This window comes from Bombus fervidus, chromosome 3 (genome assembly GCF_041682495.2).
Source record: "Bombus fervidus isolate BK054 chromosome 3, iyBomFerv1, whole genome shotgun sequence".
NCBI classification, from domain to species: domain Eukaryota; kingdom Metazoa; phylum Arthropoda; class Insecta; order Hymenoptera; family Apidae; genus Bombus; species Bombus fervidus.
In genome coordinates this window covers 6,526,603-6,553,084 of record NC_091519.1, presented here as the reverse complement: position 1 = coordinate 6,553,084, position 26,482 = coordinate 6,526,603, and the positions used below count along the sequence as shown (strand labels likewise).

The following is a 26,482-nucleotide window of genomic DNA, read 5'->3' as shown; positions in this document are numbered from 1 at the left end:
AGGATTTCAGCTTCTATTTTTGGTACGTTAGTGTCAATGGCGAATACAGTAGTAACCGCACATAGAGCATGGCCAGTCAGAGAACGTAAATCTCACGGTGGAAAACTAAAAGGCGGTCACACTGGCCGTTCCCGGTTGAATTTTCGATTCGTTGAGCTCTAACTTTGTCTACCTAAGCGCTTAATCTCTGCGCGAAGCAATTTATGTTATTGAAACGCCTGTCGACTCTGCCCTCTGTAATCACTTGCATACGAGATAAACTGTAAACCACTGACCAGACCACTCAATATACTCTACATTCCTATTTTAATTATTTGCTTGTAATCATTGATAGCTTATGTATTACTTACTGATAACTAGGCCGTGTTACACACTATCAGACCTTCCAGTTGACTGAAATGAACTGAGTGTTCGGAATAAGTTTATTATTGTATCCTTTTGAGGCAAATAATTTTTGCTAGGAAGATATCATCACAAGCAACGAACCGTGTTTGCATATTTCATTATGCAGATTGTCATTATACATATGTACGTCAAACTTGAAGTAGAGAAGAGATATATATAACATATAACCCTTGCAAATATGAACAACAAAGAAAACAGTGGTGTATATATGTATATGTTTCACACCGGCAGAATTGATTTTATGACCCTTGTTGAGATTAATCATTTTCTGTTCTTCTCTGTGAGGATTATGAACTACTAAAATCTAGACTCCCTTTTTTTTTACCATCCATATATATGTAAAATTAATGAATATATATTCTAGATTAATGACATAAAGATACAGTAATTTGATTTTCAAATTTTTCAATTTTAAATTCAATTCTATTCAGAGCTACGTAAAAATAAAAGAATTTTGTATACTTTCTTTAAAGAATAAATTAGATTTTTTTAATGTTTCATTTGCGTATTTCATAATGAAATTTTAAATAACTTTTGTAGTTTTTATTTATACAGTTTTGTTTCATACAAATTCTTAATTAAGTATCTTTTTATTTAAATCAAACAGTAGATTTTGAACGCCAAATATTAAAATACAAACAATACATATAGAATCGAAAATTTAACGGTTGTTGGAAAACTAAAAGAATTTACGAATGAGGTCAAGAACCATAAACAAGTTTTCCGAACCACAAAGAATCGCGCATTGCTGTGACATGTATTGACAAAACTTTATTTTCCGTTCGTATTTGCGCACAGTTTCCAGCAAATAGATTTGACCGTTTGTCTACGATTTTATTCACACATACGTGAATGCGAGCAAACCACTTTCCGCGAAAATGGAATCCAAAAAATAAAATACATAAAAGAGAAATAGAGAAGCTATCGAGAATGCATTCGAGAAAGTGAAGGCAAACAAGCAAGAAGAGCCGAATGATCAAAGTCACAATTTAATTCGATTAAGGATTATTCACCAAAACCTTTTCTACTGCGTTTATGTTTTTTTTTCTTTTTTGGACGTTTTATTGTTATTTCAGAAGCACAAATATTGTCTCTAAAGATGTGCACAATATCCTATTTGCGATTATGTGTTTCAGATTGGAAAAAAAAAAGGAAACAAAATATATCTAGATTACCGCTGATAAGTATCCGAAAACTTTAGCCGATTTGTAGAAACAGAACAGGAATGTTAGTAAAATGCATAAATTAATGAGAAACTAATAGTTAGAAGCAATCTTTATCACTTTCTTGTATAATCAACAAATCGTATTCGTTTGTTTAAAAATTTACTGGTAGTATATATTAAAATTTGAAACATGATTCATCGATATATCCACTGGTTCCAAAAATTTCATTGCTGGAATTGCATAATCTTTTGTTATTTCCAATAGCAGTTGAAACAACTTAGACGTTTATCCTAAGTGAAATATGTTCATTTCTGCAGCATTTTTGAACGCATATGTCCACCCGTTACCGTAAATATACGATGGATCAGACCAAACATTTTCGGAAGGAATTTGTCTGGGTGTTACAAAACCTAACACACACGAGAAGGCATTTAAAATACAGGAGACATTTTTCTTGTAACTGGCTCGGCATTTTCAGTGGGAGAGAGAATGTAGGCAGCAGTTCGATGCGGTCGAAAGACAAAGGAATGATAAATCGTTACTGTGTCTCGCGAATAAAGTCTTTGCAACTGGTCGTGTGCGAATCAGTACGTACGTATTACTTGGTATTATTGTGCGAAACGCGGCCTGTGTATTTCATTCTAACGTCATCGGCATGCCAACGTGCAGGTGCTGTGCAACGACAGGACCGCTGCATCACGCATCATAGTCGCTAAATAAGTTTGAAAGCCGCCGGTGATAAATTTTCATTGTACCTTCATCGTACGTCATATATTTCTTAGCCCTCTACCGTGTTCGTATAAATGTGTATCGGAAACATTTTTTCAAACGGCGTACGCTGTAAATATCGCAACATGAGCAAGTCAATAATTCATTGACCAAGCAATTCGAGTATTTGAATGCAAGACAAGAAGTATTAGTTAAAATCTTATTGAGAAAACTTATAGACTGATCTTTAAAAATATTGAAGCACAATGTGAGAGCTATAGGTGAAAAATATATATAATAAGTAAAATTCAATATGTTGTCAACCAACTTTACATTAAAGCCATCCTTTCATTTGATTTGAGAATTAAACATGTATTTTTGCGACTTTCTTGAACATATATGAACTTATTGATAACATTAGTTATGCAGATCACTAGACTAACACCATACAATACAAAATACCATAGATTCATTACTTATTTTTGAAAGATTTATGTCTTCGAATCTATAAAATACTTTTTTTAGTTCAATGACATAAAAGTCAAGAAATCAGGAAAAATATTTATTAGTTGACTTAAGTGAATTTTTTGTCCAGAATTAGGCATTATTGATATGGTTCTGGTATCTAATTGGATATTGTAAATATAATTTTATTTTACCATCTCCTAGGAAAATTCATCTTAAAAATTCGAAAATGTGTCAATATATTATATTCCTCAATTATTATTCTTCTACAATATACGTATGTAGGTGACAATCTTTTGCATGCAGTTCTAATTACGTGTAAAAATTCACATAAACCAATTAATCAACCCAACAATAATACACAATGCACTTTATTGACTTTTAAAATTTGTTATGTTTGCTTGCAAATTTTATTTACATAAATTTGTATACGATCAATGATCGATGATCCGCTATTATACATCCCATGTAGGTGCCATATCTATCTTTGTTTATTCATCTTCTTTTTTTTGCCTCTTTCTGTCTATTTAAACAATTCCGAATTCGCACTACATTTTCGCCAAGTTTCTTCCTAAGATTACGTATTGATTTTGTATGGTAAAGACCACATTCAATCGGATGTTGTAACTGTTCAACAGCTGAAATCTGTTCAACGACTGAAATCTGTTCAACGACTGAAATTTGTTCACTTGAGCTATAAACAGTTTTTTCTCTCAAAGAAAAAAAATCCGCTGCCGTCAGATCTCATGAACAAGGAAGCCGCATGTAAAGAACAGGTCTACATTCTATCCACAGTGATCCAAACTTTTCGTTTAAAAATTAGTGATCCGGTCAGCTATGTGGAGCACCATCATGCATAAAACAAATGAAGTGACGACTCTGCCGTGATATATTTTCATGTAATTTGCTTAGGAGACATGAACATAAAAATTGTAAATATACTGTTGCACTTTTTATCGATGTAGGCAGAAAGGTAGGACCAATAATATGATTTTCGATAATTCCTGCTCATACGTTTATGGTGAATCGTCCTGGATTAAATTTTTGAACCATTGCACGTATATTTCTGTAACTCCAAATCCTGACATTTTGTCGATTGAGGATGCTACAACTTGAAATACTGCTTTCATCCGTAAATGATACACTTCAAAATACACGCTCTAAAAAGTGTGGATCGCGTTGCAGCTTATGTAGCATCCGACGGCAAAAACTTCGTTGAGTGGTGTAGTCATTTGGTTGGAGTGCTTGAACGTGGTGAATTTTGTAAGGACGCAAGCCTTCTTCTCCAATTATGTGTCGCACTGTCAAGTGAGTGATTCTCATTCGATGAATTATTTTATGTAGATCTAATAGTGGATAAGCACAAGCAAAGGCCATGATTAACCTGTTTTTCTTTACGTCAATTGTTGCGCAGTCGACCTGCATACAGATGTCGCAATATTAAATCATGATCACCAAATTGTCAGCATAGCAATTGAAAATCACATCGTCATTGGTCGCATCGTCGTGAATTTTACACTTGAGGAATATTGAGGAATATAATATATTGACACATTTTCGAATTTTTAAGATGAATTTTCGTAGGAGATGGTAGAATAAAATTATATTTACAATATCCAGTAAGATACCAGAACCATATCAATAATACCTAATTCTGGACAAAAAATTCACTTAAGTCAATTCACTTTTTATACACCCTGTATATATATATGATTAATCAATAGCAGACTATTTTAATATAGTATATATTCTATGCATGTGATATTCGCTAATAACCCTCAGAGGTAGGTGTAACTTTAAATAAATAAAATGCCGTGAATAATTAATGAATAACTTCAATCGTATTTTTAAATTTTTCGTAATATTAAAACAAAAATTGCCAAAATTGTTTATATAATTTCAATATATTATAATATAAAACAAAATTGAAGATACAAGAAACAAAAATTTTCTTCTTTGAAACCTGGAAAAAATGAAAGTTTCTCTTAAAATTATGTTTTTAGCTATGAAAAAATATAAACTCGATGTTAGTTCTGTTACGTTTCCATCCAATTTCGTAAACTTTCTCTTATTTTTGTTTACTTTTATTAATTTATTAGGTACACTACCCACTAACTTATTTTTTCTTTTAAGTTCAACAATATTTTCTTAGATAGGTGGCTTCTCCTGATCGTAGACTTTTCTTCCTGGAATTCCCCACAGGTTCTCGATCGAGTTAAGATCAATGTTCAATGCTGGCTATGGTAATAATTCTATTTCGAAATCTTGAAACCACTTTTCTGTAGTGGCGATTGTATGAATAGGAACATTGTAATGTTGAAAAATTGTCTTCTTGTCTTCTATTTCGCAGAAAGGCAATAATTCGTTATGTAACATTTGATATCTTATAGCGTTCAATTTACCCTGCACAATAACAGTATTACTTAACATATCAGCCACATCAAGCGTATAACAGGCATGGTCAATCATTTTTTATGCAGAAAATGCATTAGAGTCTAATGTTATTCATAACACTGTAAAATAAAAAAATATATTTCTAACGTAAAATTAAATTGTTCGTAACTTGAAAATAAGCCTCAAATGAGACTTTTATACAGGAACTTTTTTTATTATCGTGATATCTGGAATCACGCTTTATAAATATCGCCTATATTTTTTTAACCCTTTGTGTAAATATTGACAAATTCTATAAATCTAAAAGTGAATAGAATTTAAAGTACACGAAAAATTGAGGCACAGCTATTTCATTGTGAAATGTACGAGTAATGTCCCATTTTTAATGAAAACAGCTTGCTAGATATACATATTGCAGTCATTTATCACTTTTTACGGGTTACACTCTGCCTATTAATTGATTTTGGGAAATTGTATAATAATCGCACAAAAAGTAATACGTACCTAATTATATCCAAATAAGATACACTTCCTCAAATTTTTATTTACAGAAAGAAAACAATATTTATATTCGATAAGGTAAATTGTTCCGTATTACAACGAAATTGCTGTGAACGTTAACAAATTTCTATTTGCAATTAGGTAGTAAAATCAACATTTGATTTAAGTTATTACGTTTTATTAAATTTGTTATATAAAATTGTGTAATGTTAAATGTTAATATAAAATAATGTTAAATTTTACAAATCAATATACACACATGTATATAAAGAAAAGTTTAATTATTTTTATATTCGCATAAATGTAGAAAAATTTTGTGAAGTTTCTTAGACTTAGTACCACATTTGGTATACTGCAAGAAAATTATACTAAAGCAGTATATGCACAAAATTGTAATTATTTCGTATAATTTTAAATATATAACTGATTAGTTTTTTCATCTATTATCTTATTGGTAAACTACAAACGGCAAAGAGTTTAAATCTAACACTCTGCGAAGTGCACTTGATGCACTTTTTTTGTAAAAGTTTCCCATGTGAAAACATAGCAGTGCTAGATCTAATCTCAGAAAGGAAAGAATTGCACATCCCAGATCCATCAATCTTCAAGGATAATGTTCATTTAACCATCGTCACACTTGTCTTCCGGAATGTTTCAGGTATCTATCGTTTAATTGTATCCGCGCCCAAACACATACGCACACATTCATCAGTAAGGAAAGAATGAAACACTTAAGAATAATTGACAAACAATCTCTTAGGAAGATAATTGGAAAAAAACTTATTTCAAAAATACTTCTAATGGTGAGGTGCTTACATATTATGTTAGAATTGTTAAATTGTGGAAAGATATTTAATGAATATCATTTATTTTAGTTTTATGTTTAATTACTTGTAGTTGGATCTAACATTAATGAACATTTAAACATTTGATGCAATTCGATCAAAAAATTGATATTTTTGTTTTATTTTCAAAGTTATGTTATGTTTGAAGAACATTTCTCTACTGTGGATTATTTACTTCTTGCCATAGGATGAAATACTTTGCTAAGCCTAAGCTGAAATAAGGAATACATTTGCTTAATTCAACTTTCATGTTTATCTAGAACGTATATCTGAAACTTCATAAAGCTTATGTAAACTTTTAAAGTGTGATTAGAAATACATATTTCAATTACTATTATATCCCCGTATTGAAGAAATATAATCACCTAACTCCGCAAGATTAGGTTTCATTAGTCTTTAATTATTACTCTTTTATCTATACTAACTAATATTAGCTATTGTTTTTATCAGTACCTATTAATTGTATATGGTTGCTAGATGATAAGATCAAAGGCTAAAAAATTAGTTTAAAGAGATTCATACAAGATATATTTTATATATTTGCAATAATTTGGAAGTATCCAAACACATATGGACGGTTTTACTTGAACTGTATTAATTAATTAACTGTATTAGATTAATGTTAATCTAACAAAAATAGTTTTTTAATATTTAAAATTCAGTATGGCATTTACGTTATATTAAGTAAAAAATAATAGATTAGATTTGACGCCCTTTCGTTAGGTGTAAGGTTAGGTTTCAACGCCAGATGTAGATTTTAACATTATCGCTTACCTTCTTCGCCATTTCCAAGGAGTATAGTTTCTCCGTCTTCTCTTCTCCATGTAATATTTGGAGTTGGAGATCCTTTAGCAGCGCAACGTAATGTAACGTTGCTTCCTTCTCTGACTATCATATCCGTACTTGTCATATAGTCTAAAATATCGGGCGGAACTGAAAAGAGAAAAATTACAAATTACACTAAAAAGGGTAAGATTACCATTATAAATTATTACGTTAAATCTTTCTAAAGATTCCAGTCGGATTTTTCTGTCGCATTTTAGTTCGTTGCGATGTAAACTTTTATTCTTCTGTTTTAGACGATTCTTGTGTGATTTATAAATAAGGATCCAGTTGAAAATAAATATGCATTTGTATTTTTACCGTAATCGACGACGGAGAAATTCATAAGCGAAAATAATCCTGGCAAGATTCAACAAGAGAACAAAAGTATTATTAACTTAGTATTAAGCATTAAAAATACTTGTGTAAAATTCTATAATATTTGTCCCTATAGTGGTAAAAAATACTTATTGTTAATATGTATAGGTATCACAAATTTGAAGAGTTTCAAAATATTTACGACAAAGATAGTAATAAAGGCTACAAATAACAATTTATGACACGAAAGATTAAAAATACAAGAACCCACTTTCATAAGAAACTGAGAACGTGTTTAGCGAATTAAGAAGTAAATTAAGCTTGAGAAGATTAAAACCATTTTTCAGCAGAAGATCCGATATTATTTTTTGATCAACATAATACAGAGTGCTTCGGATAGTAGTACACGTCTCATTACGCAGGAAGTAAAATTAGGTAAGCATTGCTCTAACAACTAAACAGAAATTTGATCAGAATTAAGAAGAAGTGCTCACTTTTTCCAATTCTCAAGAAACAAATGTTAAAACCACGATAAATATTTCTTAAAGTAGATAATCAATAACAAGATGCATACACCCTTAGCTACTATCGTAACAATTATTATAGTATTGTTTCTTTCATTCAACAGCACAGCAAATACGGATACAATGTTGCAGCAATTAAGCTTAATTAATCAAGAATCTTCAATATCTATAAGTAAATATTTGAGTACGTTAGAAAATTAAATTAATTATGTATATGAAATGTATGTGTAGATATCTATATAAACATAAAGTTTTAGATGAGAGAAAGATAATCAATAATATATCAAAATCAAAGAAAAATACATTTAACATCTTCAGATCTTGCTGAACAAGTTGCCAATATTTGAATTATTGCCCAAAGCAATGTTTGTTATCTGATTTTATTATCGCAGAAGCAATTATGTTTACTATACTATGTTCAAAATCCAATTATCCATTTAAACCCAAAGCTACTGAGAAATACATCCTATCGTTCTGTTTAACTACTTCATCACTCTATTTCTTGCTTTTCCTTTCTCTGTTTTCTCTGTATTTTTGCTCGTTTTAAAAACAGCAAACGGAAACGTACAAATACACATATATGTACAATGTACAACATGCACTCCACTCCAATTTGAAGCGTATCAAATTGAAGAATAGTTGTAAATGAAAAAGGAAGTGACCTTAGTTAAAACGGTATTGTTCAACAATTATTTGGTATATCTGAATTTTTACTTACCGAGAAGTTTGAAAGAAAAAGTTTACGCAACAGGAAGTTATATGCATTAGGAATTAATGGAAAGAGCGTGTGCTACATTTTCAGAAATTAAAGGAAATTAATAAGAAATCCATACTCTAAACAGAAACTACAGAAATAGGTTTTTCACAATTTATATTTACAGAACTCTCGTACTATGAACTTCCAGAATTTAAGAACTTCGAGAATTTTAAACTTTTGTGAAATATTAGAACATTACAAACTGTATAAAATTACATGTACTTGTATGTTTAGAACTTCTTAATAAGTAAACGTTATTACTTTGTTAAACATATTTAGTGTCGAAAAACATTTTTAATTCATTTGCTAAACGTCTGACTCTAGGAACAGTGTGGGATCGTTAACAATGTTGCTACTATTGCCACTTGGGCTTTGGTAGTAGCAAGATGATTCTGAATGTGATTACTTGCGTGGTATACGTCTTGGCTAAGGATGTTTTAAGCACGTATCCTAGAATTGTTTTCAAGCTACACAATACTATTTGTTGATCACCATCTTTGCTTTGTCGAATGATCAGAAAATGCTCCAAAGTAAATCCATGAATACATCTTGATCACCGCCATTCACCTGAGTGATAGCATTAGATATGAAACATTAATTTCTGGACCATTATACATTAATGGACGAGTGCAAAATCAACAAAAAATTTAAGTACTTAAAAGGGATATAACAAAATAATGGCAATAATAAAATCACCTCGCTAAGTACTATACGACATAAATAATTATATTTAATTTCTGGTTTCTATCACAGAATACAAAATTATATTGTATGAAAATATGGAGATGCATCATAGCAAACTAATCTTTTGCATGTAATGCATGTTTTTACACAATTTTGAAATGTCTGGGCTATACAAGTAGATAGTTTTATCCCTTTGTGCCGAACCTCTTCGTCACAGCCGCAAGATGTAATCGAGCATTCTCGTGAATTTTCCGGGTTGTTTGTTGCTTCCGGTTGCTCATAAATATTTTAGCATTTCACAAGAAGCAAAAGCGTTGCTTTGATCAAATTAGAGTATCAATCTCCTCAATCTTTTTTGATGAGTCACTGCACTTATAGAGCATCATATTGAATAATTATGTTATATTTACCAATAATCATCGACTGATGACTCGGGATATTTTGTCTATCTTTTGTTCATTAGTCAGTAGGTCCATTTTCAATCTATCAGCAGCACTAATTTCTTTAAAATTGTATTCCAATATTATCTTTTACTTATAGAAATTATGTGATGCATATGACGCATGTAAAGTATTATTAAACAACATCTAATTGTTGTATGTTTCAACATATAAGGCTCGGTGTAGACAAGCAACTTTTTGACATTGTTTTCTCGTTGTATCGTATGTCTTCTTTCGCTTCTCCATTTAAAAACAACAAAGACAGATGTATGACGCAACAAAAACGCGACGTCGAAGAGTCGTTCGTCTACACCGGCCTTAAGAAACTTAGAATATTATCAATATTATATGTATATATTACAACAACCAACTAAAGATAATAAATTATACTAGATACGTGATATAATAGAATACTAAATTGGTGAACTTGTTGAATATACTTCTTCACCGATTTAGATGCGCTTGAAATTCGTTGTCAAGATCATCACTCCGAACAAGGTTTTCCTATACATATGTATAACGGGTAGTCGATCAGTTTTTGAATTATACAATGTACTTTGTAAGAAATAGATTTTGACAAATTTACTGATCGAACACACGTCGTACTTATTTGTGGGAAATCCAATATATTTTTCCTTCTTTATAACATCACTGGATTTAGATTCACTCACGTATACCGTCCCTACACGGTCCGCTTACGCTGGCTAGCAGCTGTCACCACTTAAATATTCTAACCCTACCTACTCCTTTCCATTTGGAATTCAGTGACTGGAATTTTTAGTATTTTTTCGCTGTTTATATGCCACTATAAAGATATTAAAAAAAGTTCCTGTTAAAATTCATGAAAAGGTAACACATCGACAGCTTCACGCGACATGATACCTGACATGCTTTTCCGTATAACCCGGTAACTAAGGTCAGGCACTCGTTACATGTATAAAAAAAAGTACTTCATAATAATGATCTTGACAACTTATTTCAAGGATATCTAAGTCGATGAGGAGGTAGTTATTCGACAGGTTATCATTAAATGTCATTTAATATATGAAATGTAATGAATAACCAACCTACAACATCCAAGTAACCGGTTTGACTCTTCATCGGATCGGTGTTTATTTGACACATGTAGGCACCTCGATCGGATTCGCTCACGTCGCGTATGTGTAAATGCCATGTTTTTCGCTCAGTATGCGTTACTCCAATCCTATGATTCTTTGTAATCACGTGATTAGCTATTGTTAAAATAGTTTGTGTATCCACTCGCAACCATGCTACCTGAAAAAAGAATAAGAAATAAAGATATATAGTTTACTTGAACAATCTAAATACACAGCAACTTTATTTAATAATTTATTTACATGTATAATATTAAATTTGCTTGAATTTTCATTAACTTGAATTATTAATTTCATATTATTCATAAAGTTGCAGTTACAAATGTATTTTTCATTCTTATTGTATGCAAATGTGTTAATACAACAACAAGGCGATCAATTATAAATATCTATGATAGGAAAGTTGGATATAACCAGTTTTGAGAATGCATTAATTAAAATTCTTTTACTACAGTCAACTGTTTCAATTTGAAGTTTGTAGAACATTTGTACGTCGTTTTATGTAATGGACTTAATGTTTTCACAGTCAATAGAGATAGACACGTGATAAAGCCATAATACAGTGTAGGAGTAATTTATGGAAACAGGGTCCGTTCTTCCTTTGATCTAATCCTTTCGTTGATATTACTAGGCTGACAGCATTTCTACCTTGTCAAACTGTCAGTTACTGAAGTGATTAAGATCGTTGAGGTCCTAGAAGGACTATTTTGATTTTGAGATATTCAGTAACTCATTACTAACACAACTAACTCAACATCAAATTGCGAGAGATGAATAAGGGTTAATATCATTATTAAAAAATACATATGTTGTTTCTTTTATGGAATAATTAATAACTAAATATAATTTTGGTGTTACCACTGTTAAGAAAATACTATAATAGTATGTTACTATAACATTAATAATGATAATATACTTTTAGGAAGTAAAGTATATTATTTATTTTATGAAATCTCTTTGGTACCAACTCGGATATTTAAATCTTTACTTTTCACATTTGATATTTGTGTATTTATTATAATAAAATTATATATTTACTAAATATAATGATCTTATATTTCCCTTGGTCTTCGCAAATAAAGTAACTTGATAAATATAAATATTAAGTTATTAAAAAATACTATCCAGTAAAGACAAACGGTGTTTGACATTACGCAAAATAAAATAACGGAACAATCTTAATACAATCGTGTATCGGCTACAGTGCTACTAAGATAACTGATGCAAATAGCAATAAAAAACAAAAGTGAAAACAATTTTTTTATTCTTGATTTTCGTCTTATTTTGGCATCAAGAATCACCCCTTAAATTGTTTTAAAACAGTAACTGAACACCCTGTATAACACATTGTACACTATACAAGCTATTATGACCTGACGTATCCGTCAATGATCGACGATTTATTATTATCCAAGGCTTCGATCTATTTTATTAGATATTTAAAATTACGGTCATGGAAATGATTAAATAAAGTTTTAGACGATACATTAAAAAACTGAAATTTATAACATCATGGAAGTAAATATTAAATTAAATAGATATTTATGCAATATTATGTTTTATTATTATATTTTAATAATTTAATATCGTTTATATGATTTGAATAAAATTTCCTAGAAAGAAAACTAGAAAATATCATGTATATCTATAATCAAGGAATATTTTATATTTAATAACTTGGTTTAATTAACGAAAATAATAAATTAATAATTACAAGACACGTATTTACCAAAGTATAAGTCAATATTAACGGAACATAAAATTAAATGAGTTCAACAATTTTCACAAATAATCGGATAGATGTACAGATATTTTTACATACATATTTAATACATTCAATTAAAATATAACATGGCTATTAATTATAGTATTTTGAAACATCATTTAGCCAATCTGTTTGAACAATGAATACCATAATGTATAGCGTCAATAGGATACAGCGCCAACCAATCCTGATTTATAGTCCGCCGCGCGCCGTTACCGTTCAGACAGGATAATTAGAACGTGGCTGTAAGAATCCAGCCAACAAAATTTTTCCTCTTCAAGTCGAGAGCAAATTCTCGTGTTTTTCAGAAAATTCCTTCCTTAATCATTCCTCCATCTAGTCCATTTCTTCTTCTATTTCTCCCTTTTCCCTCTTACTTATTCTAGTATTTGTTTCTTCGTTTTTCATTTCCTATCCAATTAATATGCCACGATTTATGTACTATGGAATTTATTTTACGCTTGAATATCAACTTAAGATTTAGTAGCTTCTAATTAATGAATATAAAAGACTAACATATTCACTAGTTTGACCATTTTGTTATTAGTAGTAGCCTTTAAAATAATTGAAGAACTGATTCGATTAGCATTATTGTTTAATTAGTAAAACGTTCAATAATAATTGGAGAATGTGATGCATTATCTATGTATATAGCACAATGTTACATGAACGATAGTGACGGTCATATACTTACGGACAGTTGCAAATTCGAATTTTGTTTAGGAGATTGTAAAATTAGATATAAGCAAACGAAAGTTTCTTGCATGCGGAATAAGTTTAAACATTACTTTATATGGTAGATAAACTAAGCTTACCTTTCAATATTAGTACATTTTATTACGATTTTTAATATCAGCTGCAATATTTTAAGCGAGCGTGCTTTTCATGTTTTACATATTTATTGGTTTTTAATTTTCAATACATTAATATCTAGTTTGTATAGCTTTTTGTTTTAAGTTTCACCATATTTTGGTGGCATAAATTGTATTAATTTAATGCATCTCTTTCTCGGTATAGGCTTTCGACCATTTTCGATAACAGTAGATATAATTCTTCTAATTCGTTAGCTTTATTCCTTCACGAATTTTTTGACATCGATCCATAACATTTCCATCGCTTTATTTAATACTTTGTTTGCTTAAAAATTGTTTTACTACCCGAGCCATGTGCTTCGAATCAATATCGACTTGGTAGGTCCGGTCGTTTGGCATTTGATCACGGGCAAGTGGGAGTAGCACATCTTTAATTATTTCTATGTACCTACGTAAAACAGTCCCGCTATGCGATATATGGTATCGATTCCGTTAATAGTCATTGCACTCCAGACGAAGATTAAATCTCTCCACGACCTTCGATTGTGAATTTGTTACAATCTTTATCTCTTTCGTAGTGTCTTATATGTATTTTTCTATCAAAATTAAATTGAACATTGTCTCATCTGTGAAAGTGATTTTAGACCACTGTTCCAGAGCCCAATTCTAATGTTCTTTAGCAAATGCAATTCTTTCCCGTCTAATTACTTTGTGTGAACGAGCAACACCCTCGTTAGGAATAAACATAAACGGCTTGTTTAGAGATTCCGTTCCAGGAAGTGGTGGATTTCTTAAAACATATATTCATTATTGGACGGACGCGTTTATCTCCGGTAGTGGACACAAACGTTGTGTGCTGATATAGTTGTTGTTATCAGCCACGGTATATCAGTGATTGGGTAAGAAGAATCGAAGTTTACACTTTTTTAAACGCAATAGTACCAGGGAATTTGTACTTTAATAAAAAAGTACAAGTGTGTAATGGAGTACAGCATAATGTATGTATTTCGTTGTTTGTATTATGATGTATCTGTTAATCGATTATTAGAATATGTATATTGATTGAATATTGAAATATGTCTGTACTGATTGATGGTTCGCATATGTATACCGATGGAAAACTAGAATATGTATGTTCCGCCTGGATTGTCCGAGCTTTCAAGTTTGTTCAGGACACACGTTGATTGGTTATTGTTAAAAATTAATTTTCCAATCAACGGCGTTCCGAATGTCATGACAAATATCACGTTTTCTGGCAGCTTCTATATCAACTTACAGTTGAACATATAATTTGATTCTACAATTTCAAATTACACAACGGAGAAATATTTTTTAAAATAATGAAGCACAGTGATCCAGCGATTTCGGGTTTTATTACCACTATCTTTTAACTGCCGTTATCACATGTATAACATTCATTAACACACGGTAACGAATAACCGGTACCAAATCCCAGCGATATTGCATCGCTCGTCTACGAAATAATACAGCATCAAACTGTGAGATCGCGTCGAATTGCACTTGTTTTCGTTATTCCGATGTGATTATTTTCCTTTACTTATGTTAGAAATCTCTGGAATATGTTTAACGCACAAATTACTCCATCGAGAGACAAAAACCTTTTAATTTACCGTGTAATACGGTACGTATTATGTCCTTCAGTATGTCTCCATTTAAATTGTTATGTATACCTAAAGAAGAAATTCAGAAATATAGAAGAACAGAACAGAACATTTTTTATCCTTCGTTGCTATTTTTCTAGTAATATTTTTTCGTTATTAGAGAACTTTCTTATAAGGTTCTCATAAATCTTATTAAACGGGGTGTCTCAACAAATGTGATACAATAAGGATTCTACGTGAAAAACAAGGCAAAAGTATAGAATAAAATTCTTTCATATCTAGCTCAATTTTATTGAAAACGTAGAATCAGATGAAAAAACGTTTATTCTATATTTTCGACTTGCATTTTTAATAATTTTATAATTGCGCTAGAAATTTTATATAAAAATTTTGATTAGTGAATGCATATATAGTATATGCATTATATATATATATATATAAAGTGCTACATTATTAGCATATATGTATTAGATGGACGGATAGAAAATATTTTTTCATTATATCACCCCACTGCTACTGAAGTGCACAGTGTACATCTTTTACCCTATTGCGACAGCTGCTGAAAGCGACGTGGTATTCGAATAGTAACAATGGTAATGCATTCGTTGTATTTAATCAAGCGTCAAACAATCGTTCACGTTGAGTTAACTGAGCGTCACACCCAGCGAATCATCCACGTTCTGTGTGACCACGAGCCTGGATAAAATGGTTGCCGTTTGAGAGGCATTATTTCTCCCTAGCAACTGGTCCCTTGTCTCTCTCGATGTCCATCACAATACCTTCGCACAGACACTCCTCCATAGTAGTCGTATCACTTACAACTATTGTATTACATAATCTTAAGATGTAATGGAATTCATCTTTATTTGTGAACGCTTTCCTTCCATTTATGAATCATAAATTTTGTGGATGAAAGTATGATTATTTCAAATTGTAGAAATAGATTTATAGATCTTATAGCTATAATATAAAAATTTTTAATTATATTCATAATTTTTATATTTATTTTGAGTCAGTATTAAAATAATTATATGTATTTTACATTTCCAATGTTCCCGATATTAAGTCAAGCGTTGATTTCGGGAATAAAAATGGTACATTAAAATACCAAATTTTAGTAAATTACTGTGTTACATACTATTCATTGTAATTTTAAACGGAGTATCGTGTCTGTCTAATGATTGCTTATCAGAAAAAGAATATAGTATATAGTACTATACTATTAAACTAATACAAGCATTTCAGAAAACGATATTTTAATTTCACGCAAAATTTTTTCATACGTGATGTTATTGTTATCCGATTAAATTTTAATTACTCAATTATTCGAAAAATTGAATGTTAGAAATGTTACGTGTTTTACATGTATATAGTTATATACATACGTTTATATGTACGTATTGTAGTGAAATATCATTTTATCGCTATACGAACATTATTATAAGTTATATCATAGCCACTCAGTATTTAATTGAGTATAAAGCAAATAACCTGCAAATTTTAATAATCTCATAATAGTTTCGACAGTTCGTAGTCTTGTGATGTATGTAGCTACGTATTATGTGTTACAAAACAGTAATTTTTTTATTGCTTAAAATGTATTTTTTTACATTTTTCGACGTTTTCCACAAATAAATTAATTAATGCAGTAAAATAATTTACAATTGCACATATAGCACTCGGAAATATGTGGCAGAAACACAGGTGAGAAGTGCTGCTGAGCTTATATTATAGGTAGTATAATGCCTTCAAAATACAGAGGTTTAGCCAACAGGATGTATGTATTACGTCACGTTTTGTAAATTCTGGTCTCGACTAATTAAAGTGTCCATTCACTTTAAAGTCATTTCAACTGTACCGGCTTTCAGCGAAGTGTAAAAAAGTAACGCGTGAAACGTAATAAAAGTTCAATTTCTATCGAACTTTCAATAGAAACATCATTGGAATTTAGTTACTACACGATTCGTTGCAATTACACGTTCATTTACTCCATGCGTTTCATAGTGTAAGATTTTCCAGAGATTACACGATTCCTATTATGTGATTCCTGCTTCGTCTGCTTATTCTCTTTTGTAACCGGAGACAAAGGACCTTAATACCTTAAGCTTCGTTTCCCATTTTCTTGCACATGAGTGATTACCTGCAACTTTTTCAGTGAGTTCTCCAAAGAAGATCGTAACTTAAATCTACCAGCAGCAATGAGAATACGAGTATATTGCTAGTATGCATTATTCTCTCATGTGCTTAACTGCTTTTGATTGTCATGCCTATCAGATCAGATGAAGCAGATCACTATGCATTAGTATTTCAATGCAAGTATAACCTTTGCAAAATAACATGTATATTACAATATCATATCAGCGTAATACTCTTTCCTACTTTCACATTGACAACCCAAACAACATTTCACTCTTGAACCTTTTTCCGGTTGAACCAGTTTATCTACATAATAAAAAGGGATGTTTACTTACGGAGGAGTAATGCACTCTATCTGTATTTTTGTTATCTACAAATCTTATTTATCCGAAATTCATAATATCAAATTATATATATAATATGAACTGTTTTACTGAAGGTTTAAAAAACAATGTAACAACATTGTTCCAAATTATATCTTCTATAAATGATTTCTTTATATAAGTACCTTCTTTTGGATATACATACAAATACGTTGGCTAGATATGATTTATAATGAATCAAAATTATTCTGTTTACTTACTTGAAATTGGAAATTTAGTTTGATATTTAAAAGTGAAGATCCATTTTCAACATCATATTGGTTCATATCTATATACGTCACCTTCCACGATTTTTTGATTTTGTATTCAACATGCTTTAATTAAATGAAATTTGAAATTCATGCCTCGGAAGTCTAAATGTTCAAATTTTATTCCCACAGTCTTATAAAAATCGTCTTTAAAACGCAAGAAGATAATATAAAACTAAATATACTTATTAGGTTTATTATTCTGCTTTATGATGTTTTTTTACTAACTAGAAAATTCCATTCAAAAATTCTAATACCTATAATTTCAAAAAATAATCTTGGTCAATTTTTATTTGCTTCCTACAAGCTATTTCGGATTATGTCTGAAAAATAACCAAGTAAAACCATCGGTATATCTGCTGTCTCCAGTCCGATTTAGCAGAAAACATTTTTCTAACCGAGTCCCCTTCTCACGACCCCTTTTACGAAACTCGCTTTTACGTTTTATATCAAAAGAGTAAGTAATTTTTTGCCACATAACCGTCTCGTGCCTCTTATTTTACCACATTTCCTCTTTTCTATATAAATAGGTATATTCTGAAACTCTTTTAAACGAATATACTTACACATCGAATATACAGCCAGGGTGAATCTGTGCTGCTTTTTAACGCTAATTTTCTCATTTAAAGTTGCGAACCGATAATATCTAACAATAAGAGAGAGCAGGATGAAAGAAGGAAACGCGTAGAACTGTTGACATTGTACATTTTTCTTCCTGATTTTTCATTTCCAAAGTTTATACCGCTTAATTGAACCAAGCACAATAAATAGATGCGTTACCGTAAGCGATAATGAATTGTCAGGGTGTAAAGGTGCATCACTGTTCCGTGCCAAGCAATAGGAAGAAAAAATTACCGCGGGTCAAAAGTGGAAGGTTTCGCCTCATAATGCGAAGGGAGAAAGAATTGTGTTTTGTCATGTCGACGATTAATAAACGGGGCAAAGTTCCTTTCACCGAATCTCCTTTTCCATTAATATTTTCAATTCTTTCAAATAGAAACACCCAGGATCAATATATAACATGTCATAGGAATTATAAAATAAATGATCTTCGTGTTATAATTAAACAATAATAATTAATCAAGCTTGAATTTAATTACGTTGTAATTTGATAGTTATCTCTTTTATTATACAAAACGTATTAAATAAAACGTAGATACGTTTCTAGAACTCTTCGTCTAATGATAATAGCAAATTCATCTTTTAAATGCTTTTTATTCGTGCTAAATAACGAAATAATATTGTTAAGTAGAAACCAAATTTTAATTTATGCTTGGAGTTTGTACTTTTATATTCAGTTTATATAATTCGAAAGGGAACTTTTGTTACATGATATTTCTATAACATAAAATTTGTATTGACGTAATTACAGTAATGGTTAAATATTGATTTTATGTGAGGCAGCTTAGACGACTTTAACCTTGACATATGTTGTCAAAGACAATTTCTTGAGTATTTTACTAATATTTGCTAATACTTACCATTATCGTAATTACGTAGATACAAATTTTACTTATATTATACAAATATTATGTAATAAAAAATCCCCTTTCGAGCTATAAAAATTGAATATAAGAGTATAAACTCCAAACTTAAATTAAAATTTGGTTTCTTAAAGTTAATATTTATCCAGGAATGCAATGCGGCATATTTATGAATGAAAATTTGTGACATATTTTTTAATATAAATATATCTAATTTGAAATTTTTTAATTTGAGGTATCTGACCACTTTTTAAAGATTAAAATTTTATATATAATTTAATCATTTTTTGATGTTATGAAAACATGATAGGTCTGTATCTACAGTATGTGCATACATATATGTATATAATAATACATATATGCGTTTACAATCAGTGTATAATGCATAGGGCACTTCCATAGAGCAGAATATTATAGTTTACACTGCATTGTAAGAATTTATTATTTCATGTAAAATATTACAACAGCTTTCGACATTAAAGCTAAGGGAATTTCATTCTACTCAAAATTCCGTCGGCGGTTATTTTATTTGCATTTTCCTGATTCTATACATGTTTCTAATAAATATTATTATGCAATAGTCCTTTGTTAAGTCATATTAAATACCTTTTTACATTACTTTTATAGTCATTGAACTATTTTTTATTATTGAGTAATAAATAGAACGGATCCTATACATATGTATAGGATTATTATTATATAATAATATATAGTCTTATACATATTTTTCAGAAGTTGAAATAATTAACGTTTTTTTTTTAATTTTCATAATATAATAATATATGAAATAATATAAAACAGGTAGTTTTAAAAAGTTGTAAAAAAATTTCATCTTAATAAAATATGAGTATAAATGAAACACTTATTACTTTTATTATGCTTACACTCTTCATGCGAAGTGAAATGCCTACATGACTATGTTATAATTTTTTAAGTAGAGACGTAGATAAGAATTTTTTATATACGCAATAAAACTAAGATTACCAAAATAATCAGAACGAAACATGCTCTGAGACAGAAAGGAGCAAAAGGAAAGCGAAAATGCAGAAATAATCAAAGCAACTACTTCCGGAGTTAACATTATCAATGTAAAATTTTTAATGCTGTAATTTCCTCTTAGAATTCCCCTCAGAAATTTCTCTTCGAATTTTTATAGCCAGAAATTTGAATTCTGATTCTGAATTTGAATGAACTTCTAACTTTCTTTTTCTTGATAGAATTAAGAGCCAGGTAAAGGTACACGTGATGGAATGATTAATAAAATCCATAGAATTACATGTACTGCGAGTTTTGGAAAATATGTTTTATTGTACGTAGTATGTATGTATATGAAGAATAATTTTTATTTTATGATTAATATCAAATCGAACTCCCAGATTATATGACCTGTTTAAAAATTGATTCATAATTCGTAATAAGAGTATAAATGTAAAAAAATATAAGGAAAACGTTGACCTGAAAATAAAACGAAACTTCCAAGAACAAATTTTTATTACTTTCATAAGATTCGCGTTTACCTGGCACCATTCCAAGAAAATAATAACGTAACATTTTATTTCGAAGCGATCGACTTCTAGATTTCTATCGGCATTTTTTGAAAGTTGTCGCAACTAGTATGGCAAAAAACATGGAAGCTTTTCACAAGAAGTCTGAATTTAAAATATATGCTAGTGTGGAATAAGTTAATAATATATAGTAAGATATAATAAGATAATAATGCGGAATAATAAGTAAGATATCAGCATCGCAATAAAATTATAAGACACCTATCATTTTAATGAATATCATAATATAGTTACGTAGTGTTATACAATTTCTGAAACATAATCATTACAGAATTATACAGATACAGTGACTTCTACTGCAGTCGCTATTTATACTTAAATGAAAACCCCGCCCCAAGAATCCATTTTCAAGAATCGGAAATTTTACAAATACACATCGTCAAATATCTTAGCCTTCATCTGGACAACAAATTAAATAAAATACAAGAAAAAGTCAAACAAATCAAGACTAGCAGGAAATCAATGAACTGGCTCGCAGCCAGAAGCTCTAAACTGAATACACGCAGTAAACTACAAATCTATAAAACCATTACCAAACCCATCTGGATTCTGGACATATGGAATTCAAATCTGGGACATGGCTGCCAAATCTCGTATTAAGAAAATAGAAAATCTATAATCAGTTATCCTAAGAGATACACTAAATGTACCATGGTGCATAAAAAACGATGACATAAGAGAAGTATTGAAAATCTCTACTGCAAAAGATGAAATTAGAAGATATTAACAAAAAACAAAAAAAAAAAAAACCACCATTACATGGTAAAATCCACATGAACCAACTAGCTAAAAGTTGCAACTCAGGATTAGCTAGAAAGCTTAGAAGGAAACATCTTTTAGATTTACTAACATCTAATAACTAATACACTACATACACGTGCATACATATTCGTTATAGCACTAAATATTGCTCCAGAAATTATCGATAAAAGTATCGAAATCCGCACGTTACCTTAACTTAATACTTTTAAGCATATTTATAATAATTCGGAACATTTAATAAACGAGCCTAGGAAAAAACATAATTAAGGTTCTTCAGTATAAGTAAGCACATTTACTTATATTCTGTTTGTAACAAATCCATTAATTTTGAGTCATATAAATATTATTTAAAAATTTATTATTATTTATAACACAGGAAATATTTTTACAAAATAAATGAAAATAATTCGTGAGGAAACTAAATTTTATTTATCATTTATCATTTAATACCTCTTTCATTTTTATGTTCGTTGATAAAAATTTATATGTATACCATTTTTTACTGATATTTGTAGTAAGACTTTTACTTATCTTCACAGTCATTAAATTATTTATTATTTACATAAATTTCTCGTATCTTTAAATTTTGTTAGTAACATTCAGATCAGAAATTTCGATAGACTATAGTAACCCTCCTATATTTGTACACACTTTTTTAATGTGCATATTAGCTGCATCGTGTTGATAAAAAAGGTATAATATTTTTTACAACATTTGATAAGCGTGCCTAGTTAACCATTTTACTTTACGTATCTTGTACCACCTGTACCATCTATATTTCTATTTGTCTTTTTATATTTTGTATATTGTAAATTTTTATTTCCTCAGATCTAAAAAATATTAGTAAAACCATTGGATCAGCTGAACTCGCAGCGTTTGTTATATGGAGATTTTACTTTTCAGCGTCATTTATTCCATCTTATTTTTTGTTCTGTAAAACCGAATAGTTTTACAAATATCTAGCATCGTTGCAGCTTTTCCATCGAAACCATCGTTTCAAATAGTCTATTTTTTCATGATTGTTGCATACTTCTCACATTTGTATCAATTCTAAATTCTCTTGTGATATATATGTAAAGATTGAATTTATGTCATTTTGAAAATGGCACACTATTCCTGAGGGGTTGTATATTCCTCTTTATTTTTTACATAATTACAGATGACAAAGTGATTTCTGTTTAATGTACGTATATCACATTTAAAGTGATTAATCACTTCTATTTCTTTCTTATATAATTTTTTCTGTGTACCTCAGGCATTTAACTATATCATTATATTAAAACTAATAGTTTTCATTACATATCAAACTTAAAATTGTGGACACTTCTTATAGTTAGAATTATTTGGTGCACTGATGAAAGAAAAAGAAAATGCTTAATGAAGTACAACTTTTTCTAATTTCCTTATATATCTTGTAATCTTTTTACACAACTTATAGAAAGAAAGAAAGAAAAAAAAAGATAAATGCATAACTTTCTAATTTGTAACAACTCATGCGAAGTAAAAAGGCATACATATTTCTCAGATATTCGACTCTAAAGAAAGATTAGTAGAATTCAATTTATCGTAGTTCACTGCACCTGTTCGATGCATTTATGCAAATGCTACGCCGATTACGCGCCACCACGTTCAAAGTACCACAATGTACAATGCATTTCAAAATTGTTGCAATATAACATTAATGACCGCTATAAATGGGAGCAAAACATCCAATAATTACGTACTTATGTTTTATCTAATTACGACACAATAACGCAAATTAAATAAGTATATTGTTACTACAATTACAATGACTAAATGATAAAGCTAAATCAAGTATTTTAAACGGAATAAGTTGCGGAAGTATAATATCTCTCGAATCATTAAATTCCTATACGATCATTTACATAGGATATCTTAATGTTTTTATGTGCTCTTTTATAAAATTTATCTTATAAAGCTAAAATTATCAAAAAGTATACAAATGGAAAATTCTATGAAAAGAAGTATTAAACGAAGCATCTTGAAGTAATACTATTCTACTAAGTATAATATCGATCAGAAATTCGAGCGAAAGGATTGAAAGAAATAGGTTACTCGGTTGAAGTTTTGAAATACAATCGTTCGTTGCAAACTACTTATTAGAACAAGAGGAATCTCTTATCAATGACTGCTATGATATTGAAAATATCAGGAAGTCGATAGCGAAGCGTAACGTCATTGCCATCTTGAACATGGGCCAACGGGTGCATTATGTTCTGCTCAACTCACTGAAATATGACTATCTATTATTCGTGTAACATGCAAAAATAACACGGTAACTAAGAACGCAATAGCAGTGGATTGAAACGAATGACAAAGTGAGGATCGATTTATTTAGACTGGAAATGTGACTATTAAATAAGAGACATGTATTTCCAGTGAACGCACGGTACAAAAACAATTAGTAAAATGGATAAGCCGGGAACAACTTTGTCCATTATCGTAGATATACATATTACTTGTCATGTTTGTAGCGTGGTATCGCATTTCATTTTCACGATACTATTTAATTTACGAGATGCTCTTTCTGACGTTCAGTTTTTGGAACATTGATTTTCCTTTATTTTATGGAACGGTAACACATCATAGTTTTTTAAAATCGCTCTCATCGTGCTTTCAAACTATTCGAAATTAGTATTCTTTCTTTAATACTATTGTCATCTATCATTATCTATCGATATTTAATATCGTTGCTCAGTTTCACTCGAAGAAATCGCAAGTTCTAAATTCTTCTTTTATTTCCCTTTGTTCATATCTTCAGTATTGCAAAAAAGCCACAGTAGAATTAAATTCAAGTAAAATGATTACATTAGAATGTGTTAAAGTGGCATAAATGGGAGAGTATTGAAGCATATTCACAATTAGAAAACAATTTTTATAATCCTTAAAAACTACCAGATTAATTAATAAAATTAAACGTTATTATGAAGAAGGAATTCGAAAGTTTTATAATAATTAAGTACTATTTGATATTTAGAGTCATATCGTCCCAATGATTAATCCTGCATATAATTGATAAATAAATATCTGAATAATTGTGATTTCGCGTAATTAATTTCATTAATTCTATCGTATTTGCTTTTAATATTTGTCTGCGTGATACAATAATTTACGAAATGGGTCTAAATCCATTTCAGGCTCGTGTATGCATTCAGTGTTGTAACATTGGGCAGCCAAGTGTGGTGGACAACTAGTTCTGCTACCAATCTACTAATGGCGCAATGATACGTGCTAGTGTCTTTCCAAAGAAAAACAAAAAACGGATGAAAATACTGAAACCAGTAATGTAGCAATGTAAGTACGGATATATCAACTAAACCTTTGTATGGAAGCAAAGTATGATAAGCTACGAGTTAGAAATGAGAATCCATACATATCATCGTTTCATTAACAATTGTTTCTTACGATATAGTATCTGACGTCGTTTAAATGGTATCATTGCTTTTCCTGTTGCTGCATACATGACTTTTAAACATGTTAATATGTATATGACGAAAAAAATACTTCGGAATAAATTGATTTAATTAATTAATAGTAAATCAATTTGATTCAAGTTCTAAACTTGTTCATAACCCCAGTGTTGCTACCACTTACATTATTGTGTAATAGATATTAACTTTATTGACATACCTTGTACATTTATCTTAAAAGTTGCATTTCAACTATATCTCTTTTACATTTATCAAATATTATTAACTATTGTGTTAACTACACTATATTCGAATTTTAAATAAACGAGTACTTGACTAAACATAAAGCAGAATAAATTAAAATTTGAATAAATTAAATGCACCATAAATATTATTTCCTTTTATTTTTGATTTTGAAAGAAAAAAAAAACAGTATGATAAATAGAGAATTAAATTGGAGCATATTTCAATATATAATATTCTCTATAGACACCCGAAATCCCTACGTGAAATAGGTGTTAGAAGCGTGGGTGACAACGCGTGTAATGAGCAAAGTGCGGATTCTCTTCCAACACGAATCTGTTCTGTAAGCACGACTCTCGGCGCATTGCCAACATCCTAATTATTCTTGCTCCGTTAAGTCCGTTTAATACATCGATTTGACAATTCTCGTTATTTTTCGACATATAATTTATGCATGTATTCTGCAATACACATTTCTTTATAAATGAGTATGTATCTGTACAATATTACATATTTCATGCTGTATAACATAAATATAAAGAATATAATTAAATTAAATATAATAATAATGCAATATAAGTATGCAATTCCATAACACCTTTTTAAATTGTAACATTTTATCATGCAATACGTATTGAAACTCGCTGTAACAAGCTATAACAAGTTGCTCGTGTAAACGTAAATCCAAAATATGGAATAACAATTTTTGCTGTTTTCGAGAAAGTTAACTGCAAAGTTTCGCTAAATACGTATGCATTTGACAAACTTCTTTATGGAATTGCATTAAAGAGTTGTAATTTTAACAACTAAAGTTATGTTAAAATCATATTAGAGTGATGATGAAATTATGAAAGTGATGGTGAAAGTAGGATCACGTTCAAGTGGTT

At 30.0% G+C, this 26,482-nt stretch overlaps 1 protein-coding gene across 1 annotated transcript in view; it reads right to left on the bottom strand.

Moving 5' to 3' along the window:
- The window catches only part of LOC139985284 (neurotrimin), a 230,975-nt gene that overhangs the window by 30,193 nt on the left and 174,300 nt on the right, over positions 1-26,482 (bottom strand). The window contains exons 3-4 of the mRNA XM_071999619.1: positions 11,097-11,304; positions 7,259-7,417 (exon numbers count right to left, since the gene is read on the bottom strand). Of these exons, the coding sequence (XP_071855720.1) occupies positions 7,259-7,417; positions 11,097-11,304 (367 nt within the window). The remainder of the gene's footprint in view (positions 1-7,258; positions 7,418-11,096; positions 11,305-26,482) is intronic.